The following is a 27,451-nucleotide window of genomic DNA, read 5'->3' on the forward strand; positions in this document are numbered from 1 at the left end:
ACCGTGCATGCACACTAATTCCACCCCCTCCCACACACAACCTGCTCACAAAGAATGCACCACACCACCCCCAAATGGGCCTAAGGCGAGGGGACCTGACTAAACCACTCCACTTTCCCAGTGTTAATAATCCATTAAAATTACCATCAGAAAATCCTGTTTTCAAATGTATCTGTTCAAAACTATCACTCTATGTGCTGCAAAGCTTTGTTTTGCTTCAAGAGATGAATGTGACTTTATGATCTGTGTTCAACCATAAACAGCTGCTCATTAATAAAAAACCATTAAAGTCCAAGTCGGAACAGCAGGCCTAAAATTGCATTTGAGTGAAAAAAAACAACAACACAAAAACAAAAAAACTAAAATCACCCTTTGGTGAAATGCAAGGGAACAGGGTTAGGGGAGATCTGGGAGCACAGAACTCTGTTTGCAAGGTCTGCTCCTTACTTCTGCGCCAGGTCAGTTGACAAGACAGGACTCAGCCCCAGCTGGAGAATTCAGAACAAAGCATATGCAGGCTTTGAAAGGGGAGTAAGTGGTGGGTTGGAAGCTTATAGAGTGAATAAAGTAAGCTCATGATTGGGCAGAGGCTGATCTGAAGCTTTGAAGTGGGCAAAACGGGTTGGACACAGAGCAGGCAGAATTAACTATATACCCCATGAAGTAAAAACAATTCAGAAAGAATTCTTTCATATACCAGTTTCTTTCTCTTTTGTTCTTCCCACTTGACATTTGGTGGTCCCCTGCCCCCACCCCACACAAGGTTAGAACAGAGGACAGGGCTTAAAATTGCAATTCCACATTCCCAAGAGGTGGTCCCCAAGCAAGATCCCAAATCATTGACACCTACAATTCCCAATTATGGAGTTACTGCTCAACAAGTAAAGATGATTTTAAAATATTATTTTACAGGTATTTCTAAGGTAAATTCTAAGTTTGCAATCTTTAGCAAGCTTTGTTCTTTTCTGTTTGTTTTGTTTTTATGTCAAGACAAGTACTCAGTAACCAGTTGTTTCTGGAAAAGCATATAACTTTTGTTTTATTTGGAAATGACAAATTTAATAAAGAAAACTGAACAATCATGAAAAAGAAGAAAATACCATGGGGCATAATAAATCATTTGATGCAAAGATTTAAGTTGTTAAAGAAAAAAAAAAATGAAAACACGTTTATGTCAGGAGGTGGGCTATTTTGGATTATTGGATTTTTGAAATACAAAAATAATTGGAAATTTTATATTATTGGAATTTAGGAATTAGAAGAGATTAAAGTTAGAGCAGGTATTTAAGGTACTGCAGGGAATTTTGTGGATGTTGGGAAGTGCCATTCCTGGGAATGATGATGTAGTAGCGTGGTAGTGTAGTAGCCGTAGCTGTAGTAACAGCCTTTCCTTATGAATGTTTGCTACATGCTAGGCTCTGCGCTAAGAGCTTCACAAGCATTAGCCATTCTGTGAAGCAGTCATTATTATGACCATTTTATTGATGAGGAAACTGAGCTTAAGGGATAATTTATCCAAGATTACATAGAACCATTCCAGAGCAAGAGATAAACACTCGTTCCTCCCCTCTTGGGGATAAACATAATAAATTATTAATAGAAATGTGGTGCAGATTGGAGTAGGGAGGGTGGGGGGATCACTACAAAACTAAGTGGGTAGGTGGGTGCAGGGTCAGAGTGAGAGAACAAAGGTAACTGTAATCAAGAGTCATATAAAGGAAAAGCCTGATTAAGATACAATTTGCATAAACTTTTCAGCCTTTGACTATATTAAGTTCTACTCTCCCTCACCAGTCACTTTGCAACAGTGGAGATTTCTGAGGGTCGCTCGCCCATAATAGCAAAGGACTATAGCCTTTAAAGAGCATGCAAGATAAAAAGGGGGTGGGGGTGGGGGAAAGAACCGGGCTTCGAAGAGAGAGAGAACCATCGAAACAAAGAACACCTAAGTTTCGGGAAATGGCTAGCCCAGGCTGCATGCGAGCAAAAAATGCAGGGACGCAGTGAAGTGGCACGTCTTAACTTCCAGCTAAATGAAATCCAATCAAAAATTACTTGGAAGAGACTAAGTCCTGAATTAAACTCAGCGATTCGCATGCTTCAGGTGGCGAAACGATTGGGATCTGTCTTAACCACGTCCAAATCATCCTGAGACGGCGGGGTTTTCATTTTTGCAACCTAAACACTGCTTCTTCTTGGTCCAATCTGGCAGGGACCAACAGATAAGGGTTCGGCTGGAGGAGAGGCGCTCTACATAGACGGAAGTAAGGCAATCTGGCACTGACCCAGGCGCTCTGAGGCGAAAGAGTCCTCACAGCTCAAAACGGTCACAAAACGCTACCCCCTGCCAAACCTGTGCGAGCCTGCCGCCGCTCTCCCCGCCCCCAGGCACTCATTGGCTCCCAGCAGTGACGTCGGACCCGTAGCCTCTCGCCTATTGGGCCAGACAGGAACTGGGGCGGGGTGCGGAAGTGAGGGCCCGGAGACAACCCAGAGCCTCCTCAGAGCAGGGCGAAAGGGGAGGGGTTAGGGGAGGGTTTCCCGAGGAGCGGGTGGCTATGGCAGCTGCGCGGCGCCAGCGGCGGCTACGACGGAGCGCGCGCCCGGCTTTGAATGAACGCGGCTGGGACTGAACGGGCGGAGCACGAACTCGGGGAAGCGACTGGCAGCGCAGCACGCGCGCGGTCCGTAGCAGCTCGGAACCTCCGCCGGCGGGCGGGGAGGGGGAGGGGCAGGTGAGTGTGTGCGGCTCGCGCGCGCCCGCGAGGGGCTTTCCTCTCCCTACCCCCGCCCTGACCCCAGCCCCAGCCTTAGGGGTATCATCTACCTTTCTCTGTCAGCCCTCCTCCTCGCCCTACACTTCTCGCCTTCCTACCTTCCTTTTCGCCCCTCCGCCCGGCTTCCCCGCACTCCCGACCGCTACTCTGCGGTTCTATTTCCGGGTCAGGGTGACCTCGGGTGAGAAAACCGCGACTGGGAGCGGGGCCAGGGCGTGCAGCCTTCGCCATGTCGCGCTCACGCGTGAGGAACCGGCCGGCGGGACACCGGCCCAGGAAACCCCCGTCTCCAAACCCCCCTCCCGCGAGGAGATTGTCCTGCCTTCCTACCCTCCCTGTACAGGCCTCGCAGCTCTCGAGGCAGGTTTTTTCCAAAGTCTGAATCCCAGCCCCCCTGGCAGCCACCTCCAGCGATTTAGAGCGTTTCACGTAACGCCGTGCGCAACGCGTCGGACTGTGTAACTTGAAACGCTCATGTTTTTCTCATCTGTGCAGTGGGTATGATCTTTTTTCCCCCCATCAACCGATTTTAGGTGGGTAATCCGAAATTAAACCACTTTAGTTATGAGAGGCTTTCTTTTTGAGTCATTCAGGGGACCTCACTCCACCTTTTTAACTGTCCCGCTGGTGTCATATTTCAGGGCCTGACTTTGAGTTGCCAGAGATGGTACAGATTGTTCGATTTTAGAACCGGCTGTCACACTGCACTCCTATTTCCCTTTTTCTTACTTGCTCCTGCCTTGTTTTTCAAATTTTACTGAGTTCAAGTACATTTTATTTTTGGAGCCTTGTAATATTCTTTAACGTACTTCAGAGAGTTACAAACTTAATTTCATGATATTCTGTACTGTACTAGTTCATATGGTTTTTGAAATTTTAGTATGATTTAAAAAAAATTGTAGGACAGTCTTTTTCAATTGACATAGCAGAACTCATTCGTATTGATTTCCTAAAGATATCATTTCTCTAAAAGTCCTTAAAATGGGTTGTTTCATAGTTTGGAACTTGATCCAGCTCTGTCAAGTTTTTGTATTTTCCTAGTAATTTTTGAGAACATTTTAATTTTGAAAGCAGATTATATTAGTATTGCTCAGTTCTAGAAAGTATTTTAAAGCAAAGTGCAAAGTAGCCTAAGATACATTCTTATCAAAATGGTGATCTAGAGGGCATTTCAAAAGTCTCACCGAAGCAATATGTATAAAATTGAAAGGTTTCCTAAGTGGGATGTGATGTGTGTGAGGAGAGCCTGAGGTCTGAGGTCAGTCTCTTTAAATCCTGGGTGAGTGAATCTGAACCTCATCGTCAACCTCATCTCTTAAATGGAGTGGTGAAACCTTAACCTCCTTCGGTTGTTCTTAGGAGTCCAGTGAAGTGATAGAATATACATTGTCTAGAGCCATGTTTTGAACATATTAAATGCTCAAAGAATGTTAATTTCCTTTCATTCAACAAATATTTGAGTTGTGCCTGGCATTGGCTAAGACCTAGAAATAAATACCAAATCGGACAAGACTTATGGGGGTTCTGCCTCCTTACTCCCTTTGCATTCCTCAGGAGTAAGCGTATGTACCAATTCCTGATAATTGAGCAGCAAGCATAGGGTTTCTGTATACTGGATTGGTAGTGTTTTCTAGCACCCAGGGTAATAGTAGGTACAAATATATATTTGTTTAAGGGAATCAGAACAAAAAATAAATACATGTCCCAAAGGTATTCCTGCCTGCAGATCAGTGTAATTGATCATATCAAAAAAATTGCCTGATAAGCTTAATTGCATTTTCCCTGTTTCAGTGCAACTGACTGGAAGTTTATCTTGGAAATTATAATATCATCACTGAAGTTACTAAGAATGCTCATTGTTAATGAGGTATTCTCGGTTTTTGAATTAAATAGACCTAGGTTTGAATCAAGTCATTAGGTGTAGGAACATGGAGACATTTGCTTGCTCTCTGTGCTTCATTCTATGGAACGAGGACAATATCTGCCTCTCATGGGTTTGTGTTAAGTGAGCTGTTGTTTAGACAGTGCTTGGTACATAGTAGATGGTCAATGAATGTTAGTTCTCCTCTTTCATTAATCACAAAAGCAGATTTTCCACAGAATGAGGACATTCTTAATTGCCAAGGAGGGAATTCTATTTTGTAATCAATAATAGTCCCACTTTCTGTTTTTCAGAAAAAGAACTTTAAATTTTATTTCCAGTTACCATTGAAGTCATTCAAGTTGACAGATACTTATTGAACAATGGCACTGAGAGTTTGAAGGTATTTCAGAAAGTTTATGGAGAAATAGAGTTGAAAGATCATACGAATCTTTCCATGAACTTTCTGAAGTATCCTCATATTTGTGGGAATGTGATAGTTGTGGTTATTAAGGCTCTATATGAAATTTATTTTCCACCCTTCATTCATGTATATCCTGAGACCCACCCCTCTCCCCAGTCCTATATATTAAATGTCTTCTTCCTTCAAAATGACCTGATAATATTATCTCCTCAGTTATTCTCTTTCTGCTCAAATCGCACATACTCGGCAGTCTCTTTTCTAGCTTTTTTTCTTTTTTTCTTTTTTCTAAACATTTATGCTAAATTTTCAGTTGGGGAAGCTTGCTTTTCTTTGGGTTGAGAGTTTTATTCTTGACAAATAAGCTTTAAATGAAACTCTTATTCACTGTCTGTTTTAGTCTGCTTTTGTTGCTTATAACAGGATATCTGGAACTGGGTAATTTATAAGAAAACAAAATTTATTTCTTACAGTTCAGAGCCTGGGAAGTCCACAGTCTGAGGGGGTGCATCTAGTGAGGACCTTCTTAGTGGTAACTCCACAGGGTCCTGTGGCAGCCAGAGTGTCACATGGTAAGAATAGGCTGAGCAAGAGAGATCTAACCTCTTCACTTGCTCTCCTTAAAGCCATCAGAACTGTACCCATGACTCCATGAATGCATCAGTCCATTCACAAGGGTACAGTTCTCACAATCTAATCACCTCTTAAAGAACCCACCTTTCAAATAGCATAATCAGATTTCCTACCCTCTTAGCACTGTTACAATGGGGTCAAGTTTCTAATATCTGAACTTCTGGGAGACACATTTAATCTACTGCACTGTCTTAATTGTTCAGATCATTCTACTTGTATAATATTAAGCAATCAAACCTTTCTTTCAAGTCTTACTTTGCAGATGGTATCTGAAGTTACCAGGTGAATAAATTTTTTTGGAGGATTGTACAGGGCAGATATGATGTATAGAAATAACTATAGTGCACAATAGAAAATGTGTTTCTCAGAGAAAAATACTAGAATTAAGAAGACTTTACAGTAACTCGGCAAGAGATAATAGAAGCTTATGCTAGAGATACTGCAGGGGAAATAGGAAAGAATATGGGCAGGATTGGGAAATCAAGTAAAGTCTGTTTGGCAATTTGGATGGAAAGGGATAAAAGGGAAAAGCAGAGTCAACAGCATTGTTGCATTTTTTGTACCTGAGTAAACCGACTGATTGGGGATGTTTTTGACAGAAGTATTTAAATTACTTGAAGAGTGAAATTCTTCATACGTTCTTGGTTTACTTTTTTTTAAAGCCACTGTTCTTTCCATCCTCTCAATTAGTATGCCACCTCCAGTCATAAGCATTCAGTAAATAATTCAGTTCTTACTTATGGAGAGACAACCTTCATATATACAAAAATACATGAGCATTGCTAAGGGAACCTTTTGGAACTCTGTCAGTGTACCTTCAGTAGGTTACAATGCCTTTCTAACCCTAGAAGTAGAAAGGACTAGCTAAGTGCTTTGCTGTTTAGAAGGAACTGGCAATATTGGCTCTACAGAGCAATCAGGATCAGATAACCATGAGAGTTAAGTATGTTTTTCTTGGTTTCTGGTTTGTTTTGTTTTTATTTTTTGTGTATGTGTGTGTTTTGAACTTTTATATTGAGGTATAACATAAAACAATATATATTCGTACAGTAAAATATATGGTATTGCTACCACCACATTGAGATATAGATCTTAGTTCCCTAATGCTTCCATCTATACCCCCCCATCAGAGGTGACCACTATTTTTTATTGTACAGTTTTAACCCACTCAATATAATATTTCATCAGTTAAGAAAACTGCATTACGTACTATTTTTAAGAGTTTAGGAGGTTGTCTTAGTCCGTTTCTGCTGCTTATAACAAAATATCTGAAACTGGGTGACTTATAAGAAAACGGAAGTTATTGCTTACAGTTTCAAAGGCTAGGAAGTCCAGAATCCAAGGAACGCACCTGGTGAAGGTCTTTGTGGTGGCGACAGTGATGGCAGAGTATCACACTGTGAAAATGATGGAGTAGAGAGCCCAAGAGAGACAGACTCTCTTCTCTGTCCTTTTAAAGCCCTCAGAACTATGTCCCTGACCACCATTTTTAATCCATTCACTACAGTATGGTCCTACAATCTAATCACCTCTTCAAGGCTCCACCTTTCAATTACCATAATAGGATTTCCCACCCTCTTAACAGTCATGTGGGGACCAAGTTTCAAATACATAAAACTTGGGGGACACAATTCAAGCTTCAGTGAGTTTTGTGGTATAGGTGACAAAAATGTGTAAAGAATGTGTAAACTGCAGAGGTTATTGCTAATCCTCATGAAATGTATTTTAAAACAGCGTGCAGAGATGTTGTATTTATCTAGGATGTTTTAATCTTTATATTTGTAAATGTTATTGTGTATCTTATGCTCATATAAGATAATTTTTAAAAAAATGAATCAGCATTTCAGTTTTGAGGAGTATATAGCTGTCCGTTTAATGTGGTTACATGATAATTATTACTTAAGTTTTATCTGCTTTTAAGTAAATATGTATAGAATTGAAGTCCAGACATACTGTTCATGCTTTTTTATTTTGGAAAAAAATGAGTATCAAGTTACTATATGTTTTCCCTTTTTATGTTTTAAGAAATCAGTACTCAAAATACTGGTTTTAGCCAACTGCAGTGACTGTGGTGTGTTACTAATGGACTAGGAGGTGGATGCGTTTAAATTGTGGTTGCTTCACCTTGAGCAGAGCAATTAACTTCAGTGCATCTTAGTTCCCTTATTTAGAAAGTTAAGAAGCTGCATGATACATATTATCAATTTACTCCAACACAGGCATAGCGTGATTCTAAATGCATACTTAGTAATTTTCCTCCTTTGACAAATAAAAGGCAAGAAGCTAAAACATGAAATTCCATTATCAGAAACACCTTTCCTGTGAGTGAGTGAGAGAGAGAGAGAGAGAGGGAGAGAGAGAGAGTGTGTGTGTGTGTGTGTGTGTGTGTGCATGTATATGTATGCCTGTGTATTTCTTTTGACTTGATTTAACATGATCTACTCTACCTCTCAACAGTGGAAAAATGACTATCTCTCATCGATTAACAGATTTTATTTTCCTTTTCCCTCTTTTGTATTTATTTTGATTCTCCGAACGGGTGCATTCATGGTTACTTTAATATATTCATCTTTAACTTGCACCAAAACTCATTTTAGGAAATTTTAAAATTAAATAATAATCATTAGGGTAAGGTATGCAACACATGTGTGGTATAGGTGACTAAAGTGTGTGAATAAAAATTCGGAAATAATGACAATGTTTAAAAGGCTAGCAAAATAATACCTGTTTTACCGTTTTTGAGAAGTTTTTTATTCCTATCATGGCCATGATTTTAGTTCTCAATTCCTATAGCATTTCTTTTATATAGAAATATTTCTCCTTATTTAATCATAGGGAGACAGTATGAGTATGATCTTTAAGTACTCAAATACTGGAACCAGACTTCTTGGGTTTAATCCCTGTTCTGTATCTTAGTTCTTTGAGTAGGTTATTTAACCCCTCTGTGCCTCCATTTCCCTGTCTAATATAGGGATAAAATAGAACTTGCTTTAAGTCCTTCACAGGGTTACTGTGAGCATTAAATGAGTTATTCCATGTAAAGCACTAAGAAGAAGGCTACATATATATGAGTTAGCCACTACAGTGTATGGAAATGCGGTTGTGAAATCAGGGTTCTGTTCTTTGAGAAATTCTGAAATATGATTATCACTAATTTCCCTAGTTTCCTAATGGAATTTGGCTCTGCAGAAAGAGTAATAAATAATCAATATAAGATAATGATGGTATTAGTGACTTCTTTTAAGATTCTAACCAGAATCTGAAAAATTTTCTAATTTAAGTGACATATCTTCAAAAACATCTTACTAGTGTATATTGTTTTCACAGCTTTTCTCTGAGTTATTCTTCAGATACAGTAAACTGTACATATTTAAAGCGTACAATTTGATTAGTTTTGATGACTTTATACACACCTATGAAATCATCACAATTGAAATAGTAAGTATATCCATTACCTACAAAAATTTCTTCATGTCCCTTATTAATCCGTCCTTCTCACCCCTCCCTGCCCCATCCCAAGGCATCACTTATTTGCTGTCAGTATATATTTGTTTGCATTTTCTAGAGGTTTTTAAATATATGGAATCATATAGTATATACTTTTATTTTATTTTTTTTAGCCTGGCTTCTTTCAGCATAATTATTTTGAGATATATCCATGTTATTACTTGTGACATAACTCATTCCTTTTTATTGCTGAGTAGTATTCCATTGTGTGTGTGTATATATATACATATACACACACACACACACACACACACACACACACACACACACACACACACACACACACCCACAATTTGTTTATCCATTCACCTGTTGATGAACATTTGGGTTGTTTCCGGTGTGGATATATTAAAAATAAATTTGCTTTTCAAGTGCAAGTCTTTGTATGGGTGTATGCTTTCATTTATCTTGGGTAAATTCCTAGGAGTAGAATGGCTGGGTCATGCGGTAGATGTTTGTTTAACATTGTAAGAAACTGCCAAACTGTTTTCCAGAGTAGCTGGACCATTTTACATTCCCACTACTGGTGTATGAGAGTTCTAGTTGTTCTGCAACCTCACCAGTATTTGGAATAGCTGATATTTTTAGTTTGAGCCATTCTAATAGATATGTAATGGTTTCTAACTGTGGCTTGAATTTGCATTTCCTTGATGATTAATGCTGTTGATCATTATGTCACGTACTTATTTACTGTTGTATATCTACTTTGGTGAAGTGACTATTTAGACCTTTTGCCCATTTTTAAATTGTTTTTTTATTATTGAGTTTTAAGAGGTCCTTATTATTGCATATTTTGGATATAAGTCCTTTATCAGATATATGCTTTGCAAAGATTTTTCTCCCGGTCTGTTATTTGTTTTTTCATTATGTTAACAGTGTTTTTAAAAACTGTGTTTAATTAAAAACTGTAGAAGTTTTCAATTTTGATGAAGTTCAGTTTGTCAGTCTTTTATGCCTTGTGCTTTTGGAGTGATATCTAAAAAAATCTTTGCCTATCTCAGGGTCACAAAGATTTTCTCCTATCTAGAAGTTTTGTAGTTTCAGAATTTACATTTAGGTCTATGATCCATTTTGATATGCTTTTTGTAAATGGTGTGAGATATTTATTGAAGTTTTTATTTTTGTTTTTTCATGTGGATATCCAGTTTTTCCAGCGCTATTTGTCGAAAAGACTATCCTTTTTCCCACTGAACTGCCTTTACATCTATATCAAATTTAGGTTGTTCATATGTATTTGGGTTATTTCTACAATTTCCATTGATCTATTTGTGTGTCTTGATTCCAGTACTGCATAGTTTTCTTACTGTCGCTTTGTAACAAGTTTTGAAATCAGGTAGTGCTAGCCCTTCTACTTTGTTTCTTTTCAGTGTTGTTTTAGCTATTATAGGTTCTTGCATTTTCATATGAAATTTAGAATTAGCTTGTCACACTTTGCAGAAAAAGCCTGACGAGATTTTAATTGGGATTGCATTGAATCTATATAGCTCAATTCGTTGCAACTTGCTATCTTAAGAGCAGGTCTTTTAAATTTCTATCAGCAATATTTGATCGTTTTCAATATACAAGGCTTTCATTAGATTTGTCTCTAAGTATATTTTTTGATGTTCATATAAATTTTTTTTTTAAATTTTAATTTCTGGTTGTCGTTAACATAAAAATACAGTTGATTGTAGATTCCATTGAATTTTCTAATAGAAAGGGTTTTTTTTGCTTTTTTCTTTCCAGTCTAGATGTTTTTTATTTCTTTTTTTTTTTTTCTTTTGCTTGATTACACTGGCCAGAACCTCTACTACCAAGTTAAATAGAAGTGGTGAAAGTGGACATGGTTGTGTCATTCAGGATCTTAGGGGGAAACTGATTTTTCATCAAGAAATCTCATGTTACTATAGGTTTTTTTAATAGATGTTCCTGATTAGGTTGAGAAAGTTCTCTTCTGCTCCTCGTTTGCTGGAAATTTTATCAGAAATGAATGTTGAGTTTTGTCAAAGGTGTTTTTCTGTCTCTATCCAAATGATTATATGGTTTTACTTTTTAGTTTATTAATATTATTACTCATTTGATATTCTAGTCTTAAGCCAATTCTACATTCCTGGACTAAGCCCTACTTGGTTATGATGTATTATTGTTTTATATATTGTTGGATTCAATTTATTAATATTTTGTTAATTTTTTTGTGTGTATTTATGAAGTATTAGTCTCTAGTTTTCTGGTAATGTCTTTGTCTGGATTAGCATCAGTGTAATGCTGGCTTCAAATAATGAATTGGAAAATATTTGTTCTTCGATTTTTTGTCAGTTTGTTTAAAATCGCTATTACTTTTTCCTGTTTTGTAGAGTTCACCAGTGAAGTCATCTGGTCCTGGAAGATTTTTAACTACAAATTCAGTTTCTTTAATAGATATAGAGGTTTTCAGGTGCTTTTTTCTGTGCTTTGTTAAGTTGTGTCTTTTAGGGAATTTGTCCATTTCACCTCATTTGTCAAATATAGGCATAAAATTGTAATAGTTCCTTAGTATCCTTGTAATATCTGCAGATTCTAATAATGTTACCTCTCTCATTTATGAAATTGGCAAAATTCTGTTATTAAGGGCTTATGCTTTGGATTGTTATGTAGTTTTGATTAATTGGCCCCTTTATCATTGTGAAATGACCACTTTTATACTAACATTATTCATATCACTTTTATAATATTATTACCAGGTATAAGATGTTTAGGGTGTTTTAAGATGTTTAGGTGATAGTAGGCATAGGTATTTTTCTAACATCTGTCTGACATTGAAATAATCAGTTCAACTTTCTTTTTATTAGTGTTAGGTAGTGTATCTTTCCTATCCTTTTACTTTTACTTGTTTTGTGTTTTTATATTTAAAATGCATTTCTTTTAGGCAGCATTTAGTGGGGTCTTCCTTTTTTATCTAATCTAACAATCTCCAAATTGGGATGCTAGGCAATTTACATTTAATATGATTACTGATATGGTTAGGTTTATGTCTGTCATCTTGTAATTTGTTTTCAATTTGTCCCATCTGTTATTTGTTCCTCTTTTCCTTGTTTTCTGCTGCCTTTTTGATTAAATAGTTTTGTTGTTGTTGTTGGCTTACTGGCTATTACCAGTCCTAACTCTCAGAGAATATGATTTAATTGACTTACTAGGGGTAAGCACATGTATCAGTTTCTTTAAAGGATCCCCAGATTGTGAACCACTTGAGTAGATGAGCTCTATTATTACTTCCAACTTATTAGTTATGTGACTTTGAGCAAGTTTTTTGACTGCTCTTAATTCAATTTCTTCATCCATAAAATGGATTTAATAAAATTGAATAGTACCGTGTTCATATGGTTCAAAATTCAAAAGGTACAAAAAGATTCAATGTATACTCTTTCATACTTTTTTATTTTTTAATCATAAATAAATTTTGTATTAAGTAGATAATTTAAGTAACATTTTCAAAAACCACTCAGAATGAAAGAAGGATTTTTACTCACAACTATTGAAAACTCTTTAAAAAACCTAGTTTCTTCAGTTGTTATTATGATTTACATTATAATTTTAAAATTTAATATATTTATGGTTTCTAGAGAAAAGCAAAAATATGTCAGATTTTTCTCAGTGAAAAATAGGACTTTTCAGCTTGACTTCGGAACTGGAGTATGATTTATGAAATCAATTTAACACATTTTTTTGTGTGTGCCTTTTCTACAGGTTTTGGTTCCCACCATGGCCATCACACAATTTCGGTTATTTAAAGTTTGTACCTGCCTAGCAACAGTATTCTCATTCCTAAAGAGATTAATATGCAGGTAAATAAATTTTATGTTTAAACTGACCTGTTTATCTCCTTGCTGGTTTTGGATAGCTTTATAACTTCAAAAAGGCAGGACAGATTATATTTAATTATATTTCATTGCAATATTCATTCATTAATCCCTAATATTTTAAAAATATTTTTTTCTCCACTTCAGATCTAGAAAGTAGAAGTTGTTGACCTAAAAGAAACGGAGGCCATACCTACAAAGCATAGGATTTATTGAGCCAATGGGACGATTGCACATGGGGAATTGCATAGGTTAGGTCACTGCAAGGAATGTACCCCGAAGAGGGCCAGCAGAGCTTAGCATTTTATACTCACAGAAAGGGGAAGAATCAAAGGAGAGAGAACAGCCCCACCTAGTCACTTCATCAGTTTTTCTGTTGGCTGTACATGACGTGTAGATTTGGAATTGTTATTAGGTTTTATCCTATATACAGAGATCTAGGGTAAGGATTGCAAGAAGCATTCTGGGTCATTTTATGACTTCCTGGTGCCATCAAGTCTGCTTCTAAGTAAAAATGGCTTTAAGATAATGTTTTCCAGGAAATGCAGATGTGACTACTGACTTATCCCAGATCCCCAAAGGCACTACAATTTAGATGCCCTGGTCACAATAGATTTTTTTTATTAAGGTTCAGTTGTCTTTGTTCTTTCAAATTTTTACATCTTTCATTAAAATTAAAATAACATACTTAATACTACAGAATTTCAGAAATAAGCAAACTAACTTTATTATCATCACAGAGCTTTTATATATATGTTTCATTATCAGAATGTTTTAAGGTGTTTAGGTGAAATTAGGCATAGGTATTTCTGTCTATACTATAATATCAATGTTATTTTTATATTAAAAAAAAACACTTTAACAGAGAAACCCTAAACAAAATAGTTTTGTTTTTTTTTTCTCCTTTTAAATAACATTCTATAATATGGAGGTAGTCTAGGGCAGGTAAGTCATGCCACTTCAGTAGGTCCTCTATAGCCTCCAATTCTTTCAGTCTTGTCACAGGGCCATACATACCCTACAGTTATGGTGTCTAAGCTATGTGCTGAGGTGCCCAGGGCTTCTCATGAAATTCACAGGGGTGCCATAGGATATTTTAAATTTTCCAACAAAACACAGTGATAGTGATAGTCAGTGTCTGTTGAATACTGCACAGACACCTAATTCAAGGGAGTTCACATTTGCAACATCATTAGATCCTGCAGCTTTCCTTATGATGATGTTCTTGAATGTTTGAGGTAAAAGTTTTGTTTACTTGTATTTTTGGTGACATGTCATTGCAAAACTAGGATTTCAGGTTGTAATTAAAAGCAAGTATTGCAGCAAAGTTAAGGTAGAACAAAAAAATGAGAGTGGCAGTCTCCAGTCTGACTCAAAGCCTTGAGAAGCTATGTAGAGTCCATTAGACACACACGTACGATTAGTACATAATTGTGGTTATTTAAGGATGATGTAAAAATATTACTTTTTCTTTAAATTTATGTGTCTTTTTTCAAATGTCTACTAAGCAGTTAGAACATACATTAAGTTGTTTGGGCCTAAATACTTAATCAGTAGAACTGTTAGGTATTTCTTTTGGCCTAGTGGTACTGTGAAAAAGTCACTGACAGACTAAGAGTAGTGTAGAGTAAGACAGGAAATGGACAGCAATCAGCTCTTTTTTCAGTAAGACATAATTAAGAAGTTACACACAACAATTCTGTTCACAGCCTACTGTCAAGAGCTTAGTCATATGGTCACCTAGCTGCAAGAAAGGCTAGGAGGAAATGTAATATCTGGCTAACTGGCCATTTGATAGCTGCTAAAACTCCAAGAATTAAGTGCCATTGAATTTATCATAAGCAGTCCAGTGGTCAAGGATATTTTCAAAAAAGGACCCAGGTTATTGCAATGGGAACGAATGGATGAAATAGAGTAGAGATGTTCACTGGAGGAGGAGAGGTCAAAAAAGAAATGGAAAAATTAGGTGGTTAACTGTTGAAATCACCCAAGAGGACAGGATTTGAAAAGATGAAAAACTGGTGAACTAAGTGCTAACATTGTCAGAAAATGAGGAGGAATGGCCAGCAATTCACTAGGGAAAGCAATAAAAGAATGAATACTAATTTCCAGAAGGCAGGAGGTCAAAGGAAAAATTGTGTTAACAGAGATGACAAATTATAGGTGTTTTTGTTTTTTGCATCTGTATTTTCTAAAATTCCTGTTCAGTATAGATTACTTTTAGATTAAGAAATTGCATTTGATATTAAGGAATTCCTTTTGTCACTATAAATTTCTATTGTTGATGTAAATACGTTCAGGATTGATTATATGTTCAGCTTTAAAGAAAACTGACCCTTTGTTAAGATAAGCTTCTCTTAAGTGTCAGAAGGTACCTAGATCATATGTTTTCAAAAGGCAGGCTTATCTCATAAATTTTCTAATAAACTATCTTACTTTTCTATTTGTCCTTTAAACAAAGTATAACCTCTAATCTAATCTGTAATAAAAATAACTGATTTTACCAATTAGCTCTAGACAGAAGCTTTATAGATTACTTGAAATAAAGCAAATGACTAATCATCTATAATAGCTACCATTTTTTGAATGTCTTGCTATATAGTAGACACTGTCTAGGTGCTTTAAATATGTTACTTGGTTAAATCCTCATAAGAACCCTACCAAAAGTATGTTTAAATACCTGCATTTTACAAGTGATAATATTGAGGCTGAAAAGTTAGGTAATTCTAACTAGACTCAAAAGAAGTAAAATTGAAAAGTATATTTTACATAGATTCCACGGCCCACTTTCTTAACAACTGAGTTATACTACATCCTGTTTAATATACTGCTTTTTCTACTAATCTTTAAAACTCAGCTACAGTCTAGTTTAACCGGAATTTTTTAAACTTTTTAAAACTTAAAAAAAATTATTTTTATTTTTATTTTATTAAAAATATTTTAACATTTACTTCTGCATATTTGTGGGATATAGTATGTTGTTTCAATACATGCATATACTGCACAGTGATTCACCTAGGATAGATAGCATTGTTTTATACCCATTACTCTACCACTTTTCCTCATTCCTCCTGCCACCCCCCCCAACCCCTGTAAATGTTATTATACTCTCTACTTCTATGAAAACCACTTTTTTTTTAGATTTCATATATGAGTGATATGCATTATTTGTCTTTTTCTGCCTGTCTTACTTCACTTAACATAATGATTTCCAGTTCCATCTATGTTGCTGCAAATGATAGGATATCATTTATTTTTAATAGCCAAGTAGTATTCCTTTGTTTATGTGTACAACAGATTTTTTTATCCATTCATCCATTGACAGACATTTAGGCTGATTCCTCTCTTGGCTATTATGAATAGTACTTCAGTGAGCATGGGAGTGCAGGTGTCTTTGTGATATATTGACTTCATTTCCTTTGAGTATATATCCAGCAGTGAGATAGCTGCGTCATAGGGTAGATCTATTTTTAGTTCTCTGAAGAACTTCCATACTGTTTTCCATAATTGCTGTACCAATTTACATTCCCCAGCAATGTAGGAGAGTCCCTTTTTCTCTATATCCTTGCCAGCATTCGTTATTTTTTGTCTTGTTGATAAGAGCCATTCTAAGTGGAATGAGATGATATCTCATTGTGGTTTTAATTTGCATTTTCTGGATGATTACTGATGTTGAGCATGTTTTCATGTGCTTGTTGGCTTTTGAGAAATGTCTGCTCAGGTCCTTTACCCATTTTTAATTAGGTTATTTTTTTTTTTGCTGTTGAGTCATTTAAGTTCCTTATATATTTTAGATATTAGCCACTTGTCTGATGTGTAATTGGCGAACACTTTCTCCCATTGTGTAGTTGTCTCTTCACTTTGTTGTGTCCCTTGCTGTGCAGAATCTTTTTAGTTTGATGTAGTCCCATTTATATATTTTTGCTTTAGTTGCCAGTGCCTTTGTAGTCTTGCTCAAAAAAGTGCTGCCCGCTCCCATTTCGTGTAGTATTTCCACTGTGTTTTCTTCTAGTAGTTTCATAATTTTAGCTTTCAAATTTACTTTGATCCATTTTGAGTTGACTTTTGTGTATGGTAAGAAATAAAGGTCTAGTTTCAATCTTCTGCATGTGGATATCCAGTTTTCCCAGCACCATTTGTTGAGGATGCTATCCTTTCCCCATTGTATATTTTTGGTACCTTTGTCAAAAATTAGTTGGCTGTAAGTGTGTGGGTTTATTTGGGGGCTCTCTGTTCAATTCCATTAGTCAGTTTGTCTGTTTCTGTGTAACTCCCATGCTGTTGTGGTTACTTTATGGTATACTTTGAAATCAGGAAGTGTGGTGCCTCCAACCTTATTCTTTTTGTTCCAGATTGCTTTAGCTATATGGAGTCTTTTGAGGTTCTATGCAAATTTTAAGATCCTTTTTTCTATATCTGTGAAGAATGTCATTGATATTTTGATAGGGATTGTGTTTAATGTGATATTGCTTTTAGTAATGTGGACATTTTGGTTATGTTAATTCTTCTGACCCATGAACATGGGATATCTTTCCATTTATTTGTGTCCTCTTCAGGTTTTTTCACCTATGTTTTATAGTGTTCAATGTAGAGGTCTTCCACCTCCTTGGTTATATTTGCTCCTAGGTATTTCATTTTTTTGGTAGCTATTGTAAATGGGATTGCTTTCTTGATTTCTTCTTCAGCCATTTTGTTGTTGATGTATAGGAAGACTATTGATTTTTGTGTGTTGATTTTGTTTCCTTCCACTTTACTGAATTTATCAGTTCCAGTAATTTTTTGGTGGAGTCTTTAGGATTTCCTATGTATAGGATCATGTCATCGCAAATAGGGATAGCTTGACTTCCTCCTTTGTAATTTGAATGCCCATTATTGCTTTCTTTTGCCTTATCGCACGGGCTGGAACTTTTGGTACTGTATTGAATAAGAGAGGGGAAAGTGGGCATCCTTGTCTTGTTCCAGATCTTAGAGGAAAAGCCTACAATTTTTGTCCATTCAGTATGGTATTGGCTGTGAGTTTGTCATATATGGCCTTTATTGTGTTGAGGTACATTCCTTCTATACCTAATTTGTTGAGTGTTTTTTATCATGAAGGGTATTGGTTTTATCATATGTTTTTTCTACATCTATTAAAATGATCATTTTTTTTTTTTTCTTTCATTCGGTTGATGTAATGTGTCATGTTTCTAGATTTTGGTATGTTGAACCATCCTTGCATCCCTGGAATGAATCCTACTTGATCATGGTGTATGATCTTTGTAAAAATGTGTTGCTGGATTCTGTTTGCTAGTAGTTTGCTGAGGATCTTTATGTCTGTGTTCATTAGGGATATTGGTCTATAGTCTTTTTGTAGTGTCTTTTTCTGGTCTTGGTAAGGGTAATGCCTGCCTCGTAGAATGAGTTTGGAAGTATTCCTTCCTCTTCAGGTTTTTGAAAGAGATTGAGAAGAATTGATATTAGTTCTTTAAGTGTTTGGTAGAATTTGGCAGCGAAGCCATCTGGTCCTGGAGTTTTCTTTGTTGAAAGACTTTTTATTTTTGCTTAAATCTCATTATGCATTAATTGGTCTGTTTAGGTTTTCTAGTTCTTCATGATTCAACTTTGGTAAGTTGTATGTGTCCAGGAATTTATCCATTTCTTTTGGGTTTTCCAGTTTATTTGCATATAGTCATTTTCAGTAGTCTCTTATGGTCCTTTGTATTTCTGTGGTATCAATTGTAGTGTCCCCTTTTTAATTTCTGATTTTATTTGAATCTTCTCTCTTTTTTTCTTCCTCAGTCTAGCTAAAGGCTTATCGATTTTATCTTTTTGAAAAACCAACTTGTTTCATCGATCTTTTATATTTTTTTAAATCTCTGATTCATTTATTTCTGCTCTGATCTTTGTTATTTTTCTTCTTATGATTTTGGGTTTGGTTTGTCTTCATTTTTTCAGCTCCTTGAGGTGTCGCATTAGGTTATTTGTAGCCCATTCCTGATTTAGGAGCATATTATTTAATTTCTATGTATTTGTATTTTGTTGTTGATTACTAGTTTTATTCCATTGTGGTTGGATAAGATTAATAGGATTTCAGTTTTTTAAAGTTTGTTGAGACTTGTTTTGTGTCCTAACACATGGTCTACTCTAGGGAATATTTTATGTGCATCTGAAAAGAATGTGTATTCTGCAGCTTTTGGACAAAATGTTCTATAAATGTCCGTTAGGTGAAGTCAGGTTATAGTAGAGATTAATTCTGATATTTCCTCCTTAAGTTTCTGTCTGAGTGATCTGTCCTTTGTTAAAAGTGGAGTATTAAAGTCCTCAACTATTATTGTGTTGGAGTCAGTCTCTCCTTTTAGATCCAGTAGTGATTGCTTTATATAACTGGGTGCTCTGAAGTTAGGTGCATGTATATTTAGAATTGTTATATCCTTTTGTTGAATTGATGCCTTTATGATTATATGATGACCTTCCTTATGTTTTTTTTACTTTCCTTGGCATGAAGTCTATTTTATGTACTCCTGCTCTCTTTGGCTTTCATTTGTATGAAATATCTTTTTCCATCCCTTCACTTTTGGCCAGTTTGTGTCTTTAAGTGAGTTTCTTGTAGGCAGCATATTGTTGGTTCTTATTTTATAATCCATCCAGACACTCTGTGTCTTATTAGGTCATTTAATCCGTTTACATTTAGGATTTTTGTTGATATCTATAGGGACTCATTACTGCCATTTTGCTATTTTCATTTGTTTGTTTGTTTTGTGGATCTTTTTTACTTTTTCCTTGTCTTACTGTCTTCCTTTGTGGTTGAGTGGTTTTCTCTAGCTTTGCATTTTGCTTTCTCGCTATTTATTTTTAGTATGTCTCTTAGTTTTTGTGTTATGGTTACCATGAGGCTTACAAATACATGTTATAGTTACAACAGATTATTTTAGACTAATAACAATAACTTTGATTTGTAAGAAAAAAACAAAGCCAACTCTACGCTTTGTCACCATTCCCCACAACTTTTTGACAATTTGTTGTTTCAAGATACATCTTTTAATGTTGCTTTTCTTTTATATGGTTGTTAATATGTTAGTGTCTTGTTAGGTTTGTCTTTTAGTCTTGGGCCTCTGTTGAATGTTGTGTGTTTTTTTTCTCCTGATGCTTTCAGTATTCTCTGGTTTTGGTTTTTGATAATTATATTATGATGTGCCTTGGGGTCTTCCTTCTTGGATTGAATTTGACTGGAGACCTCTGAGCTTCCTTTACCTGAAGGCTGTCATCTTTCTCCATACCTGGGAAATTTTCAGCCATTATTTTTCATTTTTCTTCTCCTTTGAGTATACCAGTTATGCGCAGGTTATTTTCCTTGAGAGAGTTCCATATTTGCTGTTATTTCCATTTTCATTTTTTCTTAATTCTTTTTTCTTTTTGCTCCTCTGGATAATTTCATCTGTTTTATCATTGAGCTCATGGATTCTTTCTTCTGATTATGTCTGCTGTGGGAGATTTCTATCAAGTGTTTCAGTACAGATAAATGTAGTCTTTATTTCTAGAATTTCTATTTTTTTTTAATTGGTTCTATTCCTTTGTCAAGTTTCTCATTCTGCTCCTGAATTATTTTCCAGATATTATTTAATATTCTGTCTGTATTTTCTTGTGACTCCTTGAACATCCTTTGTCCTAAAGAAGGCTATTCTGAATTCTCTGTCATACATTTCATAAATCTGCTGTTTCTCTGCATCCATTGCTGGTGCTTTGTTTCATTTGATGGTGACATATTCTTCTCTGTCTTTTTGTCTTTACATTGATGCCTAGGCATTTGGGGAGACTGTTATTTGCTGCTGATTCTCGGGGATGCATTTTGTGCAGATCTTTAATCACTTCTGAATCTGGGCTGTGTGGAAATTCTGGCCCAGGTCAGTCTTTCCAGCCTCTGGATGGCTCTTTTCTCCAGTTGGTTGCAGTTGCTTGCTCCTGCGTGGGCCCTGGGGATTTCTACCAGTGGTCTTTAAAGCCTGTGGGCTGGTGAGGTGCACTCTGAAGCCCTCCTCTCCCTTTCAGACTCCAAGCAGGTTAACATAAAAGGTGCTGCTACGGCTTCTTCCAGCATCAATCCCGGTATAACGTCTAGTCCCCGACTCTGTACCAGGCTGGCTCAAAACAGTAGGCACTGTCCCAAGCCCTCTCACCATTTCTTCTCACACTTTCATGAACTCTGCAGGTCTCTTCTCCTCTTGTCCAAGCTCCAGCAGTTCCAGGTTGGCAGTCTTTGCTTTTTAATAGTTGTAAATTGGTTACTTGTGGGAAGGTGCTATGCTGGGAATCATATTTTCCTCCATTTTGGTGAAGTCATTCCCTTTTTTCAAAATTTTTAATAGTTTAATAGTAATGTTACCAAGAAGCCCAATATGTAAAGCATAAAAGCAAGCTACCCTGGTCAAAACAGCATAGATGGCCCCGAGCTTTACCTCCAGAACCCACAGCATTCCAAGGAGCATGGTTTGAAACCACTTTGCATGTTTGTTTTTGGCTTTATATTAGTTCTGAGTTTGCCTGTGATTCCGAGTCCTAAGCCAAAAAGCAGCTGTGTTGTTGTGTGTATGATTTTAAAAACATTCACAAGATACCTGCTTCATGCCTTTTTTTATTATATGTTAATGGGCAACTGTTAATTATTAAAACCAATAATTATAAATAATTCAGAAAAATCTTATTAAATTACTGACCATAGTGCTTTTTACCCATTCTTGTTTTGGTAGTTCTTGAAATTATTTTAATTTTTGTTTCAGATCAGGCAGAGGACGGAAATTAAGTGGAGACCAAATAACTTTACCAACTACTGTTGATTATTCATCAGTTCCTAACCAGGTAATTTATTTTGAAATATTGAGTAAGTGTTCCAGAACAGTATTTTTCAAATTGGATTGCAGACCGTTAGAAGGTCATAAAATTGATTTAATAGTCAGGATTTGGTTGCTGTTGTTATATTTTCAGTTCTAAAATTTCCATTTGATTCTTCATTTTATTTTCTGTTTCCTTGCTGATGTTTTCTGTTTTTTTATTGGTTTTAAGTGTTTGCTGTCACTTGTTGGAGCATTTTTATAATAGCTGTTTTAAAGTCTTAGATAATTCTAGTATTTATATCACCTCGGAGTTGGCATATGTTGATTAATTTTTATGTGAATTGAGATTTATTGATTCTTTGTATGCTGAATAATTCTGGATTATTCCATGAATATTTTGATTATTGTCTTTTGAGAATCTGTCTTAATTAAATCCTATGGAGAATGTTGGTATTTTTTATTTTATCAGGCAGTCAGTCTGGTTAGGCTTAGATGGAAAGTTCCAGTTCCTCTTTTTGTGGGCTGTAGTTCAAATGTCAGTTCAGTTTTCAAAGCATATACTTTTGTTTTACTTTGTTTTTTATTTTTAATATACAGAATAGAATAAAATAGAACAGACCAGAATATATCAGAATGTCTAGCCCACACTAAAAGTATTTTTTTTAACTTTTGATCTTGTTTTGGTATGTGATATGAAATGTATATTTTCCCATGGCCTGGTGTTTTAGAAAGCCCATTGTTCTGATAAATTATTAAAGGGATGTTCATTAAGTTGCCCTTCTGTGGCTGACAGTGTTGATGAATTAAATTTAGACAGATGTTGAAGAGTGGACTTCCTGGGATGAAGATGCACCCACAAGTGTAAAGATCGAAGGAGGGAATGGGAATGTGGCAGCACAGCAAAATGCTTTGGAACAACTGGAACCTGACTATTTTAAGGACATGACACCAACTATAAGGAAAACTCAGAAAGTATGTTAAAGATTTGTTCTTTTGGAGATTAAACTACTTTTCAGATTCTTATAGTTTAAATTAGACAATATAAATTATTAGAAAGCCTATTTCTGATGATAATTTGTTGTATTTTCTGCTATATTTGGTTATGTAAGAATTTTATATATTCAGGTGACCTAGACATAGATCTAGTAAGTTCTACCACCAAGTCTTTTAAAATCATATCTAAGCGTTTATGGAAATCCTGCCATATGTAGGAGAGAGCTGATTATACTTTTGGCAAGATATGATACCTTAACTAAAAATGCCTCTTTATTTGTGGGGTCTGGGAAAGTAGGGAGAGGAAAAAAGAAGATGAGAATTTGTTTTTTAAAAAAAAGTAAAATACAATTTTTCTTAGTGTGTGACTGATTTGTATGACAGTTGCCTGGGAGTTTTGGTACTCTTTTTAGGTTTTGTGTTTTTAGTTTTTACGTTGTAAATTTTAAAAAGAAAAATAGAGCATATTTTAATTAATTACAAAATGCTTTTTTTTATTATCTATTTCCATATAGTATGTGTAGAATATCCCTATAATTTTATTTCAATTCATCTTTCAGATTGTTATTAAGAAGAGAGAACCATTAAATTTTGGCATCCCAGATGGTAGCACAGGTTTCTCTAGTAGATTAGCAGCTACACAAGATATGCCTTTTATTCATCAGTCGGTAAGTATGTTAATGAGATCTAGGGAAAGACTTGGTTTTGTTTCTGTTCTCTTTTAAGAAGAAGAAAAATCTAACTGAATTGAATGTGTGCATATTTCTGTAATTTTGAAACAGGCTTAGTAGTTTGAGAGACGTTAATCTGGAGTTTTACCAATCCTAACCATTTATGAGATTGTAAATTATATCAGATACTAAGATAAGGGTCCCATTGTACATATGAAAGATAGAGACAAAATGTTACTTAAAAATATGAATGTCAAAGAGATTACCACCAAGATGGGAGATTAACCTTAATAGCAGGTTATTTTTAAGTGAGTTATGGATTGTTTCCCTCTTAGAGTATATTTTTATTTAAAGTGTGATTTGATTTAAAATGGATTTGACTTAAATGAAACTTTTTAGAGGAAGAGAGTATACCTGAAGTTCGGAACCTTGGGAGCATATCAGAATAAGCTTCAGAGTTTTTTAAAAAGACAGATGTCCAGACCCCTCCCCAGACCTAAGCTTAAGCATGCTTTGATTGATTGATTATATTAGTTACTTGTTATGTAACAACCCCAAATTTGGTAACTTGAAACAAATAATAAACATTTATTATCTCACAGTTTCTGTGGATCAGGAATTCAGAGGTGACTAAACTGGGTGACTGGTTCAGGATTTCTAATGAGTTTGTAGACAAGTCATCGGGCTGGGGCTATAGTCATCTATAGCCTTGATTAGGGTTGGAGGATTCATTTAAAAGGTGGCTTACTAACATGCCTGAAGTTGGCAAATGAATGCTGGTTGTTTGCTCAAAGCCTTTGTTCCTTGCTATGGACCTCTCCATAGGGCTGCTTGAATTTCTTCACAACATAACTGCTGACTTTCCCAAAACAAGAGAAGGGGGTGGGAGGAGACAGGGAAAGAGATCACTCACAGGTGAGGGTGACGCCACTAGTGGCTTTTTATGACATGATTATAAGTGAAACACTGTCACCTACACATTATTTTATTTATTAGAAGCCAGTCACTAAGTCTAGCCCACATGCAAGGGGAGAGGAAGTAAGCTCCAACTCTTGAAGGAAGGAGCGTCAAAGAATTTGTGGACATTTAAGCCAGCATATCTCTCTGACAATCTACATATCTTATTTGTTTAAACTTCACAGGTGCTTTTGAGGCCCCTCTCCCCATGTTTATGTGTGTTTTTAATTCATTGATCAATAACCGTTCCTAATGCCAGACCCATGCTAGATGCTAGTAACACAGTGGTTTAATATAAGCAGAACAGGCAGGGTCTTTGCCTCAGAAGAATTTATTCTAGTGGGAGAGACATAATATTACGTAAATAATCACACACATAAATATGAGGGTACTTCAGAATGTTCATGGAAAAATGGAATTAAAAGATAACATGAATCTTTCTGTGAAGTTTTTGAAGACTCCTTATATAGTTACAAACTTTGATAACTCCTATGCTGTTATGTGATGTTATAAGAGCATAACAACACCATAGATATTTCTCTGGATATCAGCATCATAAGGTTTAATTTTTTATTTCATATTTCTCAATTTAAAATTTTTTTCATATATATTTAATCCATATATTTAATCCGTAAAGTGGTTCAGTCTCACCCAGGGAATTAGTAATATTTGCCACCTAGCCATAACTATGTTATTATAACACTAATGTAGCTCTTTGTAAATTGTAAATACATAGCCATTTACAGAGTTTTGGGAAGGGGTAAATAGAGTAAGTAGATGGAGAATGTCTCCAATGCTATTTGTCCTCCCAGACAAAATAAAGGAATACTGCATAGGAGAGACTGGTAGCTTATTGGACTTTGTTCTTTACACCAAAAATATCTTACCACTATTCTACAAATTAGGTTCTTCTTTTAATCTGTACATTCTTTTTCTTCCTTCTTCTTCTTCTGGAATTCATCATTTATATTGTTGTAAGAACTCTTTATATTAAGGATATTGACTTTTTTCTGTCATCTTTTTTAGTTTGTTGTTAGTATTATAATTTAGTTTGGATGTTTTTAATGGACAGACTTTTATTTTTTATGTAGGCAGATCTATCAGTCTTGTCCTTTACAACTTTTTCTTTTTTATTAGAAAACCATCCCTCCTAAAGGATTAAATATCACCCTTTTAATAGTCTTAATAGTATTACTTTTTTTAATATCTAAATGTTTTATGAATGCTGACAGTCAAGTACCTCAGTGGAAAAATGGATAAATGTTATGAATAGAAAAATTGCAAACAAGAATTAGACATAACCTAATAACATAAACAAAAGTTTGATCTTATTAGTTATCAAAGAAATTCAAAGTAAAATAACAAGATACCACTTTTAAATCTTATCAAATTAGCAAAGATAGAAAAGAAGACCATTATCAGTGTTGGCAAAGGTACAAGGAAACAAGATTTTTACTCACTGCTATTGAGAGGATAAGTTGGTAACTTTTCAAGAGTGCCATTTGCACTTTGTTTTTAGTAGCTTTAAAAATGCTTCTCATTGATTAAGCTATTCTATTTTTACAAAATTTTGTTAAACAGATAATGAGAAATATTTTAAGAATTTTTAACAGAGTATAGTATTACACTTAAGGTCAGAAGAAGGAAACTCAAAATACTTTATTCATTTTTAGGGGTAAGTACTCAAAACAGAATATTATAAATCTGTCTGCAAATTAGTACCAATTATTTTATATGCATAATCACTTCCATACCTCACTAAACATCCCAGAATGACCATTTTCATTGGTTCTTGGGAGAAAAAAGTGAACTTTCAGTGGTCTGGCCCGGGGAATAGTGGAAGGTAGTGACCAGTCTGATGATATCAGGTAAGTAGGTAGGACAGGGAAAAGGAAGCATGATGTAGAAGTATTCCAATAAAGATAAATTTTGCCTGATTTGTCATTTTTGCCTAGGATTGAGACAGTAAGTGCCACTGAAAAATCTGTAATTTTTTCTGCTTAAATGAAGATAGCTATGCAGTTTTGGAAACTTCAACTTTGTACAGTTCTCCTCAGCACAGATTAATCCATTCATGTATTGCTAATTCAGTTTAAGACTGGTTGATCTCTTCTCTCACTCTCCCCTGCCCCTTCCTGTTACTGAAAAGAGAGAGAAGCAGAAAGAAGAAATGTTCTACTCTTGTCCATTACAAACTAAATTAAGCAAAAGAAGAAAGTTGAATATAAAAGAGTATCCTCTATAAAACATAAAATAGGATGAAAGCTAGATCTTGCCCAGGACTGTTTAGTACTGAAAGTCATGCATCATGGGAAACCCCTCAGTTCTTGGCAAACCAGGGGCCAAATAACTTGTGATTTGTATAGGAAAAGTTGTATAAGAAAATTGAAAAGTCATAGGAGAGTGAAAGGTTCTGAGTTATCCTTTACAAAATAATTTTCTTGACTGCTGTGGCTCTTTACTATCTTGATTTTGGTTTGTTTTTTCACTGTAGTCTGAATTAGGTGACTTAGATACCTGGCAAGAGAATACCAATGCATGGGAAGAAGAAGAAGATGCAGCCTGGCAAGCAGAAGAAGTTCTAAGGTATTTGAGTGATATTTACATTGCAACCTGAGTAGAAGAACAAGATTTGTTCCATGTTGTGTAAAGGTCAAGGAAGCCTGTTCTGCTAAATACTGTATTTTTCTTCATTCGTCCTCATTTGAAACTTAGATAATATGGACACTTTTTTTTTTTTCCCCAGACTGTATGTCCTGTTTAAAAACCTCACAGAAACCAAGAATTTAAAACACTATAGGAACAAAAGAATAATTTTATTAGTGGCAAATGAAACCTTTTACTATGTTGCAGTCTTGATATATTTTACTGTGGATGTGGACCACTACTGTGTATTCTTCTTGGTCAGACGTTATAACTATTTTCATTTCCTCATGGTGTAGCATAGTGCTCAACACTGCACATTTGAATGCAAATAACTTATGTAACATTTTACATTTGTACATATAT

At 35.5% G+C, this 27,451-nt stretch overlaps 1 protein-coding gene across 3 annotated transcripts in view; it reads left to right on the plus strand.

Moving 5' to 3' along the window:
- The first annotated feature begins 2,534 nt into the window (after positions 1-2,534).
- The window catches only part of EBAG9 (estrogen receptor binding site associated antigen 9), a 28,802-nt gene continuing 3,885 nt past the window's right edge, over positions 2,535-27,451 (plus strand). The window contains exons 1-7 of one of the 3 annotated variants that reach the window (XM_063079395.1): positions 2,670-2,735; positions 9,020-9,130; positions 12,902-12,999; positions 21,768-21,846; positions 22,635-22,793; positions 23,375-23,482; positions 26,937-27,028. In XM_063079395.1, coding sequence (XP_062935465.1) covers positions 12,917-12,999; positions 21,768-21,846; positions 22,635-22,793; positions 23,375-23,482; positions 26,937-27,028 — 521 coding nt within the window. In that variant the 5' untranslated portion in view covers positions 2,670-2,735; positions 9,020-9,130; positions 12,902-12,916. Of the gene's footprint in view, positions 2,736-9,019; positions 9,131-12,901; positions 13,000-21,767; positions 21,847-22,634; positions 22,794-23,374; positions 23,483-26,936; positions 27,029-27,451 lie in introns of all 3 variants that reach the window. The other 2 variants (XM_063079396.1, XM_063079394.1) reach the window with 2 other exon arrangements.

This window comes from Cynocephalus volans, chromosome 15 (genome assembly GCF_027409185.1).
Source record: "Cynocephalus volans isolate mCynVol1 chromosome 15, mCynVol1.pri, whole genome shotgun sequence".
NCBI classification, from domain to species: Eukaryota; Metazoa; Chordata; class Mammalia; order Dermoptera; family Cynocephalidae; genus Cynocephalus; species Cynocephalus volans.